The sequence below is a fragment of the Micromys minutus genome (genome assembly GCF_963924665.1).
Source record: "Micromys minutus genome assembly, chromosome: 27".
NCBI classification, from domain to species: domain Eukaryota; kingdom Metazoa; phylum Chordata; class Mammalia; order Rodentia; family Muridae; genus Micromys; species Micromys minutus.
This window is the reverse complement of record NC_137962.1, coordinates 41,929,420-41,947,293: the sequence shown is the minus strand read 5'-3', so window position 1 is coordinate 41,947,293 and position 17,874 is coordinate 41,929,420. Positions and strand designations below refer to the sequence as shown.

Here is a 17,874-nt window from a genome sequence, read left to right as displayed (position 1 = left end):
GGTCCCGTCCGTCCGACAGCCACTCCCCGCCGCGGCCCGCCCGCCTGTTCGGCCTGATTCACGCGCCCGCCCCCGCCCCGCCCGCGCTCTGCCTCCTGCCTGCCCGGGCAGCACCTGGGCGGGGCGGCCCCACCCAGACGCGCCCGCATTCCTGGGCCCTCCGCGCCCCGGACCCCGGACGCGATCCCGGGTCCCCAGTCTGGCCTCACTGGCGCCCCCAGCCCACACTCCAACCCCGACCCCCGAGCGCTCTGGTGGAGCCCCAGGGCTGCGCTCCGGACCCTGGCCAGCGTCACTCCAGACTGCTAGAGCTTCTTCTTTCAGGACACCGAAGCCCCTTGAACCCATTTGCGAACAGATCGCAAGAAGCCCCTACTGCCGACCCCTGACCCTCGCCCCGGAAGTTCGGGTGACTCGGAAGTTCCGGCTTAGTCGCTAGGAAACTGGCCAGCTCGACGCGAGGGGCGGAGCTTCTAGCCTCTGTGTTGTGAGAGGCAGGTGAGGCAGGTGAGGTCGCAGACAGGGGGGCCTGGGTACCCAGCTCTCTCAGGTGACCGCCCTGCCATACGCAGACACACCTCTGGTTTCCCCAGTCCACTCCCCTTGGGCTATCTTCGCACGTGAGACGGACAGCTTAGGAACTCCACGGACCTCCCCACTCTATGCCCAACCATATAGGATCCTGCACACACACCGGTATCCATGGGACCCCTCAGGCACAAGGGAATCTGGGATGCTCTATAAGCAGAAAACCCTCTGACATACAGAATCCCGCACACCAATCCCTCCTAATCCCCCATCTCACATGAGGATCACTCTCTAAACTGCCCCAACAGTGGTCAGTCTTGGTACCCACGGTCCTTTCTTTATACACACCGATTGAAGGCACAGAGGTCCTGTCTTAACACATGCACATTAAAGAGTCTGCACCCAAGATGCTGCAAGTACTTGCCCCTCTACAGACAGGGAACCTCATGCTCTTATCAACCCCAACACATCACTGGTACACCTGAGGACTTAGTTCCTCCTAGGTCCCTAGTCTACCCAGCCCTCCCTCCAACCAACCTCTCTACTTATGCCCCTCCCTGAACTCCAAGCCAGCTCCCTATCTACCAAATATCCAGTCCCAAATCCCCAATGTCAGCCACCTGTCTGAACATTTTCTCTAAGACAGTTTACTCTCAGGTCCTATTTTTAGGATAACATTTCATTAACTCTATTTCCAAATGCCAGTCTAGTGGACAGATCGGTGTATGGAGTCAGCGATTGCACTACCCAGCTTCCTATTCATTAGCCCTGTGAGGGTTTCTAGGAAGACCCTCAGCACAGCAGGAGTGGAAAGAAAGTTCTAAGGGGGAATGAATAGGGGTCAGCCTTCTATACTAAGGAGAAGGACATTGCTTCCAGAACCAGAGAGCAGAGTTATCCAAGGCCAAGTAGAAAGAGGGTTTGAGGGTGGGAAGGGGTTGTGTTCAGCAGACCCAAGTTGACAGTAGTTGAAGACAAGCCTCAAGACAAGGGCTCAAGCTGTGGATCTAGTCCAGTGCTTTAGGGAATGTTGCTAATGGGCACATACTTAGACAACCAGGGCAGAAGCTGGCTGGGGAGCATGCTAGGGAATGTCCTGGAGGTCTATGCTCCTGCTGTGTGTTCATCCAGAGCCTTGTCCTCTACCCTCCTGAATGTACCATCCCTGGACTTTTCCTTCCCACCCCCAGGAGAATGAGCACTAAGAAGGGGGGGCCCAAAGCTGCAGCACGGACGGGGCAGGCGCCCCTCCCTGGGTCCAAGCTTCGAACTGCTGCTGGTGAGTGGTCCCTTGACCTCCAGGGCACTACCCCAACACTTACCAGGAGAGCACTAGGCACATAGGGCTCCTCAGTAACCCTTCCTCTTCAAGAGATGGGTATGATAGATTTGTGAGTTCAAAGCTCAGCTGTCCACTGCACCCTGAATCTCTAGAGCTGGGGTGGGGCGTGGGTACAGTGCTCAGGGGGGTACTATGTTAGGGAAAGGGGTCAGGAGGAGACTGGAGGGGCAGATGGCTTAAAAACAATGTTGAAGCCGCTTGTTGGTGGCACACACCTTTAATCCCAGCGCCCAGGAGGCAGAGGCAGGCAGATCTCTGAGTTCGAGACCAGCCTGGTTTAGAGTGAGCTGCAGGACAGCCCGGGCTACACAGAGAAACTCTGTCTCGGAGTGATGACGACAGCAACAAAGCAATATTGAAAAAAGCAGGGCTCGAATCCGAGTTGGGAATTTTTTTTCTAAATAATTACTAGTCACTGTCCCACAATCCTGCCTTCTCCTTCAGACTGTCCCTCCATAAGCACTTCCTGGGCTGGTTCCTGCAGAGCATCAGAAAAAGGACTCCTCCATCCCACCCAACTCCTCCCACACTGCACACACCCCCTCCTCCGGTGCCTACCCTCCTGCAGCCTTTATCACTCCTGCTCTGAGTCCCATTCATTCTGCCAGAGCTGTGACCATATTTCCAGACTGTTTCTTGCACCCAAGCTTGCCTGGAACCTGTGCCTGCTGCAAGAGTACCCACCCAGACCCACACGCAGCTCTGCATCTTAGACCACACAGTGCCAGATTCCCCGAAGCTGGCGGGCAGTGGTGACTCCATACTATGCTGGGGTGAGATCCTAGTTGCCCAAAATAACCCCCAGCTGCGTCTGAGGCCAGTCTTCCTCCTGGAATGAGGATAATGGGCACCAGCACTGCGTTCTGCCTCTGTGATCTCAAGCCCTGGAAACCAAGCTGCAGTAAACATGGGGCAGGGCGGGTGGCGAGAAGTTGTCCACGATACTTGGGGTGGGGACTGCCTCTTGGTTCTGATGTTGTCTATCAGCTGTGCACCCAGCCCTCATCCCACACCCTACTATGTATACTGCCCTGGACAGCTCCTGTAGCTACTTATCCTGGTCTCCTGACACCTCCATCCCCAAGCAAGTTCCCTCCCTCAATGGCCTTGCCCACCAAGCATTGTGTGGTCTGGGCAGGGTTTCTGTCCTTCATCTGGGCAACATTCTATATAGTGAGCACTGGCCCCTCTCGGTGTCCAAGCCCACAGACATTCTACAGCCAACCTTGCCTCCCAACCTTCACACATCTATAAGATGCTTGAGCGTTCACTGTACCGTCACTGCCCGAGCCCCTGCCCAATACCCCTCTAGGCCTTACCTGGCCTTGGGTTTGCAGTGCCTCGAGGCCCTCACTCCGGAGCTGCTCCAGGGCCACAGCCAGCTGCAGCCCCTCCATGTGCACCCAGGCCTGCTCCTCCTGCAGCTGCTGCAGCCACAGCTGCTCCTCCTGCAGCTGCTGCAGCCACAGCTGCTCCTCCTGCCACAGCTGCATCTGCAGCTGGACCTGCCGCCTCCGGTCCTCCAGCAGCAGCTGCTCCTGGGCTAGGCACAGCTGGACTTCGTGGAGTCTCAGCAGTTCAGGGCCCAGGGCTGGTATCGGGGCCCCAGCTCCACAGCCCTCCATGTGCTCAGGAGCCAGCACCAGCTCGGATTCCAAAGCAGTGGGCTCAACTGGCCTCCAGGCTGCCTGTAGCTGCTCTGGCATGATGGCCCTGGAGTGTCCCTGAGGAGCCGGCTGAATGCTGGTCACGTGCTCTGTCAGGGCCACCCCCACCTGGTCCTGAGGGCCCCCTGTGTTGGGGGGCGGGGGCTCAGCCTCAGGGCCCTGCTGCCCAGCTACCCTCTGGGCCCTGCCCACCCTCTTGCCTCGGGGCTTTCGAGCTCGAGCCCGCCCTCGTTTCCCAGACATGGCCCTCGAGATCCAGTGCCTCTTTCACCAGATGTCAGTCAGCTCCTCAGGGGCCTGGCTCATCAACTGGCCTGGTTGAGGAGCTCAGAGGACATCCCAGAGGCCACAATAAGTTGCTTGCTCTCAGCCAGGTTCAGCCCTCTGCTCCTGCTGTCCCAACTGGCTGTGCTGCCCCTTGGCTGATCTCCGCACCACGGCAGCAGAGCCCAGGGTCCTGGCTCTGCCGATAGGCCCCACAGGTCCCACTCTGTGGCACTGGGCCACACCAGAAAGTTTATAGAGACTTTGGCGGCACAGTGGCTCACTCTAGCCGAGAAGGCTGACTAACATGCTGACACAGGGTGCGGGACTTTACAGGCCACAGACTTCACTGGCCAGACTGGGAGGGAGACTGAGAAACTGGGGGCGGCTCTCAGTAGCTAAACTGCTGCTTGAGGACTTGCCTGGTCCTGCCTGGGTGTCGCCAAGCCCCCCCCTTTACCCCACCCCCCATCGCTGGTCGCGGGAAACTCAAACTGGCCACAGAGCCAAGAGCTGCATCCAAATGCACCAGCCCGAACTGCCCAGACCCTCACTGGCCATCGGCCATCCCAACCTAGCTGACCACTGGAGCCCCAGGCCTACCCAGATGAACCCTATTGGGCAAGAGCTTGCCAGAGATGAAGGGCCACCATAGCCCCAGCATGAAGCACTTGGGCCACACCATGGGCTAGTGAAGACACTGAGCCTTCAAAAGCCTAGATAAAGGAAAGTCTAGCTCGACTCCTGGGGTGAGGTGTGAAACATGACTATTTGTCATGATTGGAAGTCCAGCACCCCCTTCAAATTAAAGCAAGGCCCAAGGGACCCTCACACGGCCCACCTGTTAGTCCCAGGGGTGGAGCTGGGGGTCCAGGACCAACTTTCATCTGAGGCTTCCTTCCCAGGCCTCCTGTTTCGAGGAGTCGCTCCAGGTGACATCCTCCCAGTGGTTCCCCAGCCCCAGCCCCGCTGACTCACACCCACGCCCAGAGCCTCGTCCCAGCCAACTCTGCTTCACTGGCCAGACTGGTTTGCCTGGCCCAGCCCTGCCCAGCAACCCCACCACCACCATGCACCCTGCCCTTCCCCAGAAACCTCAGGAACAGGCTGAGAGCACAGTCTGGAGCACAGCTGGAGACAGGCTTTGCTGAAGGGCTCCAAAAGTAGCAGGGGCACTGTTTGGGTGGGAGACAGCAGTCAGGACTATAAGGGGCACACTTTTTAGGGGCTTCCACACACCCAAGCCTGGGGTTTTGGTTCCAGATACAGGGGTAAATATGTCTGTTGGCTCTTGATAGTACCAGGCTAAGCTGTATTTGCTGTTGGAAGATGATGCTCATTAAAACTGCTGCATGTGCTGGCCTCGTGAGTCCTTCCCTAATAGTCTGGGAACAAGCCTGGCTGGTGTCCCATAAACGCCACTTGAAGTTTGATGGGCTAAGGAACAAGTCACATCCTTACACTTCTGCTCCCTTCCTTCAGGGAAGCCGAGAGAGAATCGTCAGCTGCATAGGAAGGAAAGTCATCCAAGCAAAGGGTCTTTCTCTGAGAACCCCAAGGCCCCTGCAGGTGAGAACTTGGGTGTCCTACATTTGCTGGGGGCTGGGGGGGGAATCGCTGGGAGGGGAGGGACTCGAAGTGAGGGGACTGCCCTGGGCCCAGATATGCATGGTATGCAGGAGGGTACATATGCACGCGTGAGTATGCATGAACATGCAAAAGCAAACATGCCTACGTGTATACATGTGTGTGGTCCTATAGTCTATGCAGCAGGCCAGTAACAGGCAGAAAAATCCCCCTTTCTATGTCTTGCAAGCCTTTGGCTCCAGTCTACCTTTAAAAAAAAGTCCCACCGAGTCTCCTGCCCTGAGCCTGTCGCCCTCTGGCGGTAGTAAAATGATGCAGCCACAGCTGTGCTTGGAGAGTCCCGTCCTGGAGTCCAGAGTCCTGTCCCTGCTTCCTGGGCTCCAGTGTTTATGGACAGGAGGGGCCAGGTCTGGCCAGCCTGCTCACCTCCTGATTCTGGTCCCAGCTCTATGTTCCCAAGGTGCAATTAGGTTAAGGTCTCGGTGCCAGTTCCCCAACCCCATCTTCAGCTACCCCCCACCCCCACATTTGCTCCTTGGATGTCTTGAACCCAACCATCTAGCCAAGCTTCTCCAGGTTCATCCCTCCATCCACGATGCCCCCAGTGGCCAGTGCCTGGACCCACTTCAGTCCTGGTGGTCCATACTTTTCCCGCCTGGTTTCCGGGCCTACTTGCGCTTCAGATGCCTGCTCTCATTGGCCGCTCTGCCTCCTTGCCTTGCTCTTTGCATCTCCTTCCAAAGTTCTCTCTGTACAGCTCCAGGAAATGCTGTTGCACCCGTGTCTCTTGTGAACCTTCCTTCCTTCCCATCCTTAGGTGCTGGGATCAGGAGACACAGCCTTATCACAAGGACAGGATGCACGTGGGGTCTATAGGTTGTCCCAGTGTAGTTGTGTCTACCTAATTCATTGACTTGGGTTCTGCATAGCTCAGGGCCAGACGGTCCTGAGACTCATCAGAGACTGATGTGTGGGGATACAGTCCCCAGTAGAGGGGATACCAGATGGACTAGCGCTGCCCCTTGTTCTTGTATATCCTGGGAAGACCTTCAGTGGTTGGGCAGGGCAGCCTTAGAAATACCACTGCTGGGTTGCCAGGAGTGCATTTGGGGTTTTCTAGAAGAGACTTTCACTTAGGCCAGGGTAATGATGGCTTCTTCAGGGTAATGATGGTGCTGGCTCAGAGCTGGACAATGGAGGGTAGTACGCATGGGCTCCACCTGCAGCTGAGTTTCCTGGGCTTATGAGTGGTGGGAACAAATTCTTCTACCCACATGCCGACTCTTTTCTATGCAGAATGGACAGCTGGCTGCTATCCCAACCTCTTGTTATCCCAGGGTCACTCCAAGAGACCCCGAGGGCGTACCATTTTCTGTCCTTCTTTTTGCTGCTCAGCCCTGATCTCTGTGGCTTTCTGATGGCCTGCGAAGAAACATGTGTTTGGCAGGGGTAGTCTGGTCCAGGTCAGTCTTACAAGAAGGACAGATGTTGGGATACAGTCCCTGCCACTACAGCCACCCTGTTCACAGCCTCCTGCCTGAGGTTCGAGGGATGTTGTTAGGTGTACCCAGATTGTAGATCCTCTCTAGAGATGTCACTCCACATCACCGTCCCTACAAACCTGTCCCCCACCTTTCCTCAGACCTCCCCCTCCAGTCATTTTTAGGAGCCTGTCTTCAATAGAGCCTGCTTAGAACACACTTCCTGCCCAGAGCAGTGGGTGGCCAAGTGCTCCTAAAGGGGGCTGTGTCTCCCGGCCATGCCTCAGGAACTTCTGGCGTAGGGAATCTAATTGATGACAGTTCTTCTGGGCCAAGGTGTATACCATGCCTGGCCTGCCTTACCACCATCCAACCCCACCCAGAGGCACGAATGAACCACAGGACACCGTGTGACGCGGGTTGGGTCAGAGTTGGTGAACGAAGACGCAGGTACGGCAATCTCCCCTCTAACTTAGGGTGTCTGCGTGTGTCCCAGACCTGTGGACCCCAGAGCCCCAGTGCAGGTGTTCAGGTATTCTGTTGCACAGTTTCCTTGTGCTGCCTTGACCATTACCAAAAGTGGAGATTCTTACAGTATGCAATATGCATTCATGCTCGCTATCCAGACGTCCTGTGGGTTAGCGGTGGGATGGACAGACATCTCAGCAGGTGGCCCAGAGCCTGTTCCTTCTAGTGACATAGTGGACAAATCTGTTCTCTTCCCCCTTCTCCCAGCTTAAAACCCCTGCCCTACGAGATGGCCTCAGTTCTCTTTTCCGAGTAGCATCCATTCCCATCGCATTCCTTGCCTCCATCTTCCGGTATGCACACTGGGTCTGAGGAGACCGGCGCATCACCTCTGGCATTAGCCACTTTTCCTGTCATTCTGACAAAATACCTGATGGAAATCAACTTCATGGAGGAAGGGTTTCTTTTCAGCTTACGGTTTTTAAAAATTCGCAGTTCGTCCCAGCAAGGAAGACATGACAGTGAGAGCCCAAGGCAGCTGGTCACGGCGTCACCACAGTCAAGAAGCAGAGAGGGATGAAGGGGGTCGGTGTGGTGGCACATGCCTTTCATCCCAGCGTCTGGGATCTCTCGAGTTTGAGGCCATCCTAGGCTAATAGTAGAGAAACCCTTTCTTAAAAAATAAAATAAAATAAAAATTAAAATAAAGAGAGGCCTTGGAGGCAAGAGGATGCCTGGTATTCTTTTTCTTTCTCCTTTTCATCCAGCCAGAGTGACCCTGGTCTATTATATGATACCAACATTCAGGGTATGTCTTGAACAAAAGTCTCTAGAAACTACCTCACAGACACACCTAGGGGTGTATCTCTTGGGAGACCCCAAATCCTGTCAAGTTGTCAAGATTAACCATCACATCTCCTTGCTGATCAGTAAACCTGAGGTCATCCATCACCCTGATTTTCTTTTGGCCATAAACTCAACATACTAACCTGTTCCAGGGACCAGGACACAGACATCTTTTGGGAGCCATTGTTAGACCTGCCCTGGCCTTCACGAACTGTATCCCAACAACAGAGAAGCTATGGGCAGCCCTAGGTTGGAGAGGAAGAATACACTGTTGTCTTTGCCGCACGAGGCTTAGCTGCCTTTACTCTTCATCTGGACACAGAAAAGGAGAGTGTGTTCGCCACCTCAGCAGACAGCTGTCAACAACCAGGAAGTGTGTAGATCTGCCCAGGAATTGCCTCCTGTATGCAACTGATTTCCATCAAAGTTGATTTACTTTGTGCAGAGGCCAGAGACGTGGATTTGAACGAGGGTGGTGGTGTGCATGGATCCTCCAGAACACTTTGTACAGGCTCACTCCCAGAAGGGTGGAAGTTCCCTGGGTTCTCACTTGGCCCCGCCTCCCACGAGGACCCTTGCTGAGAGGAGTGGGCCACTAAGTCTGCCCATTCCTACGTACAGGACAGTCCCCGAATGCTGTTGGACCAACTGGAACTGTACCACATGGGGAAAGATGAGGCAGATGGGAACGAGCTCTTCCCCTATTACTCAGAATCCAGCAGGGAGGCACCGTGTCTAGGACTTTTCTTTGTTGTTTTTTTTTTTTTTCCCTTCAGATTTATTTATTTGTATTTATGTGTATGCCTGCCTATATTTATGGGCACCATGTAGTCACGGGTGGCTGCTGACTCCAGAAGGCCCAGGATTCCCAGGAACTGAAGCAGATTGTAAGACACCTGTTGTGGGTGCTAGGAACCAAGCCTGGGTCCTCTGGTTCTTAACTGTGGCCCCCTTACTTTTACATAATTTATTTTTATTATTTAAAGCTATGAGTATGTGGGGGTAGGGGTGTATATATAAATGAGGTGCTCACAGAGACACTGGACCCCTAAAGCTGTGGTTATTAGGTAGCTGTAACTTCCCTGAATGTGTGCTGGGAAACAAAGTCAGGTCTTCTGGAAGATCAGTAGGTGTCCCTAACTATTCAACGATATCTCTATACCATGCTGAGAGAGACTTCGGTCTCTTCGATACCCACTGATCTGCCCTACCTTACGCCCACATTACCTTATAGTTACCCCCCCCCCCCATCCTTTCTTTCCTGGAATCAGTAGCATGGTCTCCCTTTCATTTCTCGTATTCAAAATATTTTAGTTTTTGTTTTTCGGTTGTGGGTATGTATCTTCACTTTTGTGTGCATAAACCTGTGCGTGAAGGTATTTACGAGGCCAGCAAAGGGTGATGGGTCTCTCCTGGAACTAGGATCACAGGCAGTTTCCAGGGGCCTCGTGTGGGTGCCGGGAACCAAACCTGGCTCTTCTGCAAGAGAAGTGCAAGAAGCAAGTGATTTTTGCTTCTTTCCATTTCATTTCTGTCTAATCTTGATTTTCTCTCCTTTGCTGTCTTTGGGTCTAGTTTTCCTTTTCTTCTTCTTTAAGTCATAAAGGTGGGCTGCGGGTTTGAGATCTGCCTTGTTTGCTGAAGCAATAGTAAACCTCTGATTGCCTTGAGCACTGCTTTTAGGAACCTGGCAGATTTTCCTGGGCTGTGTCCTAATCTCCCTTGTGATTTTTGTCCCTGATCCCTTTGTGGGGCACATGCTCTGCAAAGGAATCACTGAGACCCCTACCAAGATAATGTCCCCTGTGCCCTTGGGCAGCATGTGCATGTGGGTATTGGGTAGTCCTGGCTTTCTTGGGGGGCCCATGGCTTTCTTGTGTTATGTATTCTTTTCCCACTTCTGTCTGGTGTTCTGTCCGTGTTAGGGACACACCAGCTCCCAGCTATTGTTTCGGGGTTTGTTTCTTCCCTGACACTGAGATTCCTTTTTTTTCTGTACTTTGATGGATTACCATTACATGAATGTGTTGATAGTTCACCATTACATGCATGTGTAGAACTGGCATGTAATAAAACCTTTGATTATATAATGTTCTTTTTCCTTCCTTTTCTTAAACCTTTTTGTATTTTATTAGCCTGTATGACTCATAGATAATCATATAATAATCGTACATTCTGACATTTGTACATAAATATATAATGTATCCTGATCATATTCACCCTCGGTACTCTCTCCAGTCTCCCTCCCAGTGCCACTAATCCCTATCTTGTTTCTCACCAGTCTCCTTCTATTTTCATATAGGAGGGGACACATTTCACTAGGGTTGCTTACAGAGGTGTGGGTGAGGGACCATTTACAGGAGCAGGGCCACCTTATCAGTATCTATACCAATGGAAAAATGTCTCTCTTTTCCCCAGCAACCATGAACGGACCATAGATCTCAGGGTGGGGCATCTTGAGTCCCCTCCCCCCACATGTCAATGGACCCAATCCTGAGCAGGTCTTGTGTAGATGACTGCTGCTGTGAGTTAAGGTTACAGGATCCACACCCTGCCTGGAAAACAGCACCACACAGGCCACCCCTTTTCGTTGATGATGTTATTTCTTCCATCTCTTCTGCAGGGTTCCCTGAGCCTTGCCAAGGACCATGTAGATGTCCCGCTCACGGTTGAGCATTCAACAGCCTCAGCACAGTAACCTCTGTAGTTACTGCTGCCCATTACAAAAGAACACCAACTTTTCTAACTAAAGCTGACAGCAGCACTCTGTGCGGAAACATAGTTGTTCAGCCACATCATACCCATTCAGCAAAACAACAACATTATCTTCCACGCTGGCATCCGTGACCTCACCAGCTGTGGCTTTTGACCAGGTCTACAGCACCAGATGAGAGCTCCCTCCTGTGGAGCGGGCCTCATGTCCAACCAGAAAGCAGTTGGTTACTATACAACAGACTTGCTACTCTTGTACCAGTGGACACATCTTGCCCAGACAGTCAGCAGTGTCATAGTTAGGGCCCACAACCGTGGTAAACTCTGGACGGCAATCCTCCCCAAGAAGCCTGCACAGCACCTTCTACCAAGAGGGTGAGCCAGTGTGGAGGGGAGCGTGCTCAGTTGCATCCTGACTTCTCTGTGTCATTATCATCATTGCTGTTTTCAATATGTCCAGAAATCCTCGTTGTAGGGCAACCAGTTAGCCAGTGTCCGCAAACAGCTGGAGTACACTCATGCTTTTGAGCCACTGCAAAAGCTTGGGGACCCCAAAAATGATTTTGGCTTAAATGCATGAACACTCTTTCTTCTGTCCAGGACTAGGTGTATAGATTGGTCAGTGACGTTTTCAGCACAATGGGAGACACTAAGTCTGTACTTAGAAAACAACCAAAGGACATTTAAAAATTGAGCTTGTGACTATGGTAATATTAGCAGTGATTTATTAGGGCTAGATTAAAGCTTATCATAACTCTTATCAAAACCCTGAAAAACAAAATAAACAAACAGGACTGGAGAAATGGCTCAGTGGTTAAGAGCACTGGCTGCTCTTCCAGAGGTCCTGAGTTCAATTCCCAGCAACCACATGGTGGCTCTCAACCATCTGTAATAGGATCCAATGCCCTCTTTTGGTGTGTCTGAGGACAGCGACAGGGTACTTACATACATAAAATAAATAAGTCTTTAAAAACAAAACCAAACCCTGAACTTTTGAAGCCAGACTATAACCATGGCATATAGAGAGGGGAAGAAATCTGGACCTCTTCCCATTTTCCACATACCTTAAATGACTTCCTCTGCCCTTTACAGCTTGCTTTTACATACCTTAAATGACTTTCTTAGACCACCAGAACTTACAGACCTCAACCCTTTTCTTTTTCCATCCAGTCTGAGAGCCATTGCAAAGCAAGCTCGTTTAAATAAGGGAACAGTAAAGCCTGATCCTAAAACCTGCTTAGGGAGTTTATCTCTTTTCAGAGTGAAGTCTGCCAGCCAGGGAAACTGTCTGAGACTCTTACTGTTACATATGAAATGGACTGGCCAGGCAGCTGCACCCTTGGGTAGTGGGGAGCTGGGTGCTTGCTGCTATTCAGCTGCTGAGTTTGGCCACCAACATCGTCAGAGATCTGAGAAAGATAAATTAGAGCAAGAATGTCTATCCAAATGGCCTCTGCATCAGTTAAAATGATAGAGACTTGGCTGCTACCTGGACAGTTCTCTCATGCTAATCTCCATGATTTCATTGTGAGTAGAGTTTGTCAGTCTTTGTCAGTCCTTTGGAAGTCACAGAGGACACCTTCAACTGCCAGACCCAGAAGGTCTGAGAGATTTTGCCATGGAGGAGGAACTTCTGAAAACCAATCCACCTTGAAGAGGCAGAGGAAGGTAGTCAACCCAGTGACTACAGCGTAGGCAGGGCCTTGGCAGGAGGCAAGGCATAGAGCAGTCCTTCTTCCAGTGGTTAGTATTAACACTGTCCAGGTGTGTGCCATCTGCTCCCATGGTCTTCTTTGGAGACCTTAAGGTTGCCACTAGGAATTGGCATTTTTGTCTGTCACAGGAAATTTTTTTTGGTCTTTTTAAAAACACTTTAAATGCCATATGGAGCAAATCTCTGGGGAGGGAGGTCTGTGAGAGACATCTATTAGGTTTAACAAACTTTAAAATTTTTTATTTATTTGCATCAGGGTTAACCTTGAAAATATTCAGGAGGCTAAATGAACTTTATCTCTGTAAATGAGTTCTATTTGTACTTGCATAGTTCTGAGAACATTAAAGAATTTGATCATTTATGAAGTGACTGACCATTAATGTATATGTCTTAATTATCTCTAGCAGATTACAAGTTAGCAGCTTTTACAAGAGTGCGCTTTTATCCTTGTTAAGTTTGACTTGAAGATTTAATTGAAGATCCTTTAGCATCAAAATAAAAATTTAAACCATAAATACAGTTCACAGAGAGACTGGGAACTTTATTCTTTTTGATCCTTTCATGGTGTGCCTTTAAAGCACATCACAGTTTCTTATATGACTCAGTTGATTCAAATGGCTAAAGCCCAACAAAGTTAACAAAGGCAAAGATGCTAGACATATATCTTCATGATAGTTACTGTTAACCTAAGTAAACCTTAGGAATGTATATCCAACATACCTTATTTATCAAATATATGTTGCTCCCTATTTAAAAATTTCTAGAATCATGGGTTGAACACTGCAAAGGCAGAAGAGGTTAGCTATAAATCAGCTAGCTTAGTTGGCTTTTGTTAACCTGAGCAGACCCCACTATAACCTTAGGAATTTATCACCATACCAAAAAATCCATTCAAATCCAATATATTTTGGAGACCTGTGTCTCTTTATTTTAAAAAGAAGACACAGTGATGAACAGAAAGAAGGCTCAGTAGGACTAAGACATTTTAGGGGTGCTGCCTTAGTTGGTTTATACTACATGGTTATCTTAATCAGGATGGGGGCATGCATTCTTTTTTTAAACCTTGGTTAAAAAAAAAAAAGACTTACAGTCACATGATTACTTCCATCGTGATGAGGTCATCAGCTGAGATGGAGGCAAGCCACAGGGTTGTTATTTTAAAATACCTGTTTTCATAAATAAGAGTTTAATTCAGGGGTTGGGGATCTAGGTCAGTAGTAGAGCTCTTGGACCTGGGTTTGATCCTTAGCTTAAAAACAACAACAACAACAACAACAACAAAATGCCTTGTCTGGAGGTTGTGCTGCACACTTTTAATCCCAGCACTTTAGAGGCAGAGGCAGGAAAATCTCAGAGTTCCAAGCCAACCTGATCTACAAAGTTCCAGGACAGCCAGGGCTACACAGAGAAACACTGTTTCCAAAAGCAAAACAACATCCCCACCCAAACAAAAACAAAAACCCCAAACCTGAGATAGAGAATTTACATAATAGTCTTAAGAGATTTGTTTTTGTTTCAAGAGCAGAAAACAAAGAAATCACAGAAAAAAAGATTTTTTAAAAGGATTTATTTATTTTATATATAAGTACACGGTATTCATACACACACTAGAAGAGGGCATCAGATTGCATTACAGGTGGTTGTGAGCCACCATGTGGTTGCTGGGATTTGAACTCAGGACCTCTAGGAAGACCAGTCAGTGCTCTTAAGCGCTGAGCCATCTCTCCAGCCCAGAGAAAAGATTTTTACGAGTGGAAGGAGAAATGGCTTACAGACAACAGACTTTGAGAATTATTTGTTTGTGTAGTGGAATACTTTGTTACAGCCTGCAAGACTTTGGAGACAGAGTGTGCTACTTTGTAGCCATCACTCAGGAAACCAGGCCAACAATTGGCAAATAGAATCTCAAGTTCTCAAAATGCTTCTCACAGCAAAGGAAACAAGAGGAGAGCATTGACCGCATATGGGTCGGGAGAAAACCCTTACCAGCTACATCTCAGACAGAGGAGCAGTATTCTGGAGCATACAAAGAACTCAAGAAACTAAGCATCAAGACAAGGAATGACCCAGCACAAAATGGACTATGTGATTGAACAGAGCATCCTGAAAATAAAAACTCTGTCCAGGACTGAGAGACCCCGTCTTGAAAACAAACAAACAAACAAAAAACAACAACAAAAAACTCCCTGGAAAACCCAAAACAAACAAAAACAGCTAACAAATTTTTAAAAAAGAGTTTAACATCAGCAGCCATCAAGGAAATGAAAACTAAACTATTCTATTCCCTCTCCAGCTAATCAAAATGGCAAAGTGACTGCCACCAAGAAAACAAACGATAAATGCCAAATTGGGAGGGGGTGATGAAGTAAACTAAAATTAAAAGTAGAACCACCCCCCCGTCCAGCTCCTGGGCACAGCCTGTATCCAACCACAGGGACACTTGTAAATCCACATTTACTGCTGCTTGACTCATTCCAAGCAGCAAGGGAATGGAATGAGCCTAGATGCCCATCAGGTGATGAATGGACAATGGGAACGTAGTACCTATACACAACAGAGTTCAGCTATACAAAAAAAAAAAAAAAAAAAAAAAAAAAAAATAGAACCTGGAAGAAAATGGGTGTAACTGGAAAATAATACAGTAAGTGAGCTTAGCATATTCTCTTGGGTGTGTGTTCTACCTTCTAATTTAAAAAAAAGTATCTTATTTGCTCGAAAGTGTTTCCACCTGGTGTCTGTGGAGGTCAAACGTAGGCATCAGATCCTTGGGTACTGGAGTTACAGATGGTTGTGGGTTACCATGTGGATGCAAATCTGTATCTTCTAGAAAGGCAGTCAGTGCTCTTAACCAATGAGCCATCTCTCTGGTCTCCGCCTTCTAATTCTTATACATGTACATTTATGTGGAAGTGAGTGTGTTTAAGGCCAAGAAATTATAAAGGAGCCTATGAGAGGGCGGAAGGAGGCTTTGGGTTGTGGGGACGTGGTATGAAGGTGAGAGGAATAGGGTTAAAGGCCTAAATGGGAAAAGGATAGGAAGAGGGAGTGGGAACAGATAAACCAAGGCTGAGGTTGTGTGAAAAAGCCACAAGGAAGCTGACGCTCGGTTGGTTATCTAGCTTAAAACCAACATTTCCTTTTTTAAAAAGGAGTTTGAGGACTGGAGAGGTGGCTCAGAGGTTAAGAGCACTGGTTGTTTTCAGTTCAATTCCCAGAAACCACATACTGGCTCACAATCATCTGTACTGGGATCTGGTGCCCTCTTCTGGCATGTAGGCTTACCTGCAGGCAGAACACTGTACACATAATAAATCTAAAAAAGGAGAGGAGGAAGAAGGCAAAAAGGAAAGAAAGAAAAAGGGAAGGAAGGAAGAAAGGAAGGAAAGAAGGAAGGAAGCAGAAAAGGAAGGAAGGAAGGAAGGAAGGAAGGAAAGAAAGAAAGAAAGAAAGAAAGAAAGAAAGAAAGAAAGAAAGAAAGAAAGAAAGGAAGAAAGGAAGAAAGGGTATTTGAATGGAAGTCCCATGGTTAGATAATGCTGCTTCCAGAAGCTATAGATTGCTAAATAAAAATTCCAGCGCTAGAAGTGAGGTACCAACCAATAATTTGTAAGTCATGGAGACTCCTAAGCACCCACAATAATACATGCAAATACCAATGCAGTTGGCTGCCCACCAGAAAGAGGTGTTCAGAACCTGGTGCTGGGCTGGAGAGATGGCTCAGAGGTTAAGAGCATTGACTGCTCTTCCAGAAATTCTCAGTTCAATTCCCAGCAACTACATGTTGGCTCATAACCATCTTTAATGGGTTCTGATGCCCTCTTCTTGTGTGTCTGAAGACAGCTAGTGTACTCATATATATATAATTAAAAAAAAATTTAAAGGAACTTAGTGCTAAAGACATATTTTCTCTAAGAAATCAAGCTGGGGGGTGAGCTGGAAGCTTCTTCTCTGCTAGTTCACAGTCTTAGTGCTAGAAAGGGCTGTATAGGTTGGTTGGTTGCTGGGTGAGGATTGTCACCAAGAATCTAACACAGCTGTGGACCCTAACTATGACACTGCTGACTGTCTAGATAAGACATATCTATTGGTGTAAGGGTAACAACTGTTTTCTGGTTGAACTTGAGGCCTGCTCCGCAGGAAGGAGCTCACATCTGGTACTGTAGACCTGGCCAAAAGCCATGGCCTGTGAGGTCACAGATGTCAGCATGGAAGATACTGCTGCTGTTTTGCTAAATGGGTGTGATGTGACTAACTAGTTATGTTTATGCACTGATGAACACGGCTGTCAGAATTTGTTAGTGTCTTAGTCACAGTTCTGTTTCTGTGACGAGACACCATGACCAAGACCGAATTCGATTCTTGTTTTTAAAAAAGCATTTCATTGAGGGCTGGCATACAGTTTCAGAGAGTCAGGCCGTCATCATCATGGCAGGAAGCATGTTGGCATGCAGGCAGACATGGTGCTGGAGGAATAAATCCTGCTTTGCAGACTGAGAGAGAGAGACACTGGGTCTAGTGTGGGCTTTTAAAACCTCAAAGTCCACTCACTGTGACATCCTCCAACATCCTCCTTCCTTCCTTAATCCTTCTAATCCTTTCAAATGGTTCCATTTCCCGGTGACTAAGCATTCTGAGATATGAGCCTATTGGGCCCATTCTTATGCAAACCACCACAGATGGAAACATTTTTGCTGTTGTTTTGTAGCAGCATCAACTGCAGAGACTCACAACTGACCAAAGAACTAAAGTGACTGCTCAAAGCTCAAGCCATCAGCATCTGAGTCAGCCTCTTACAAGACTCAGGGAGCATCCTAGGAGAGAGGGAAGAAAGGACAGATGAACCATGATGGTGGAGTGTTGCAGAATGCAGTGTCTTTCTCATATGCTGTTTGTGTGTGTGCACGTGCGTGCGTGCATGTGTGTGTGTGTGTGTGTGTGTGTGTGTGTGTGTGAATTTTAATGATCATAGTATCTGGAATTTGCATTACTATTTTGTACATGTTTATTCACACATCTGTCTTCTTTTATACTTCATTCTTTCTCAAAGCGATGAATCTACTCTGTCAGCACTTCTACGGGAAGCGTGCCTTTTGTGTGCAAAGGCACACACATGCCACTGTTTTGTGCTTTATAAATAAAGTTGCTGCTTCTCACATATACCCCCCCCCTTTAGCTTTGGCAATTTTCTCTGGCTCTATAGTTTCGTGTGCTTGCTAGTTTTTGTATTCACCATTGCATCTCAAAGTTGTGGCTTGATGTCTCAAA

The 17,874-nt window shown here is 48.9% G+C and overlaps 1 protein-coding gene across 1 annotated transcript in view; it reads left to right on the top strand.

The window, feature by feature from the left end:
* Positions 1-1,722: 1,722 nt before the first annotated feature.
* Positions 1,723-17,874, top strand: part of IQANK1 (IQ motif and ankyrin repeat containing 1) — a gene marked incomplete at both ends in the record, with an annotated part of 30,979 nt that continues 14,827 nt past the window's right edge. The window contains 2 exons of the mRNA XM_080939550.1: positions 1,723-1,807; positions 5,284-5,370. Of these exons, the coding sequence (XP_080795676.1) occupies positions 1,723-1,807; positions 5,284-5,370 (172 nt within the window). The remainder of the gene's footprint in view (positions 1,808-5,283; positions 5,371-17,874) is intronic.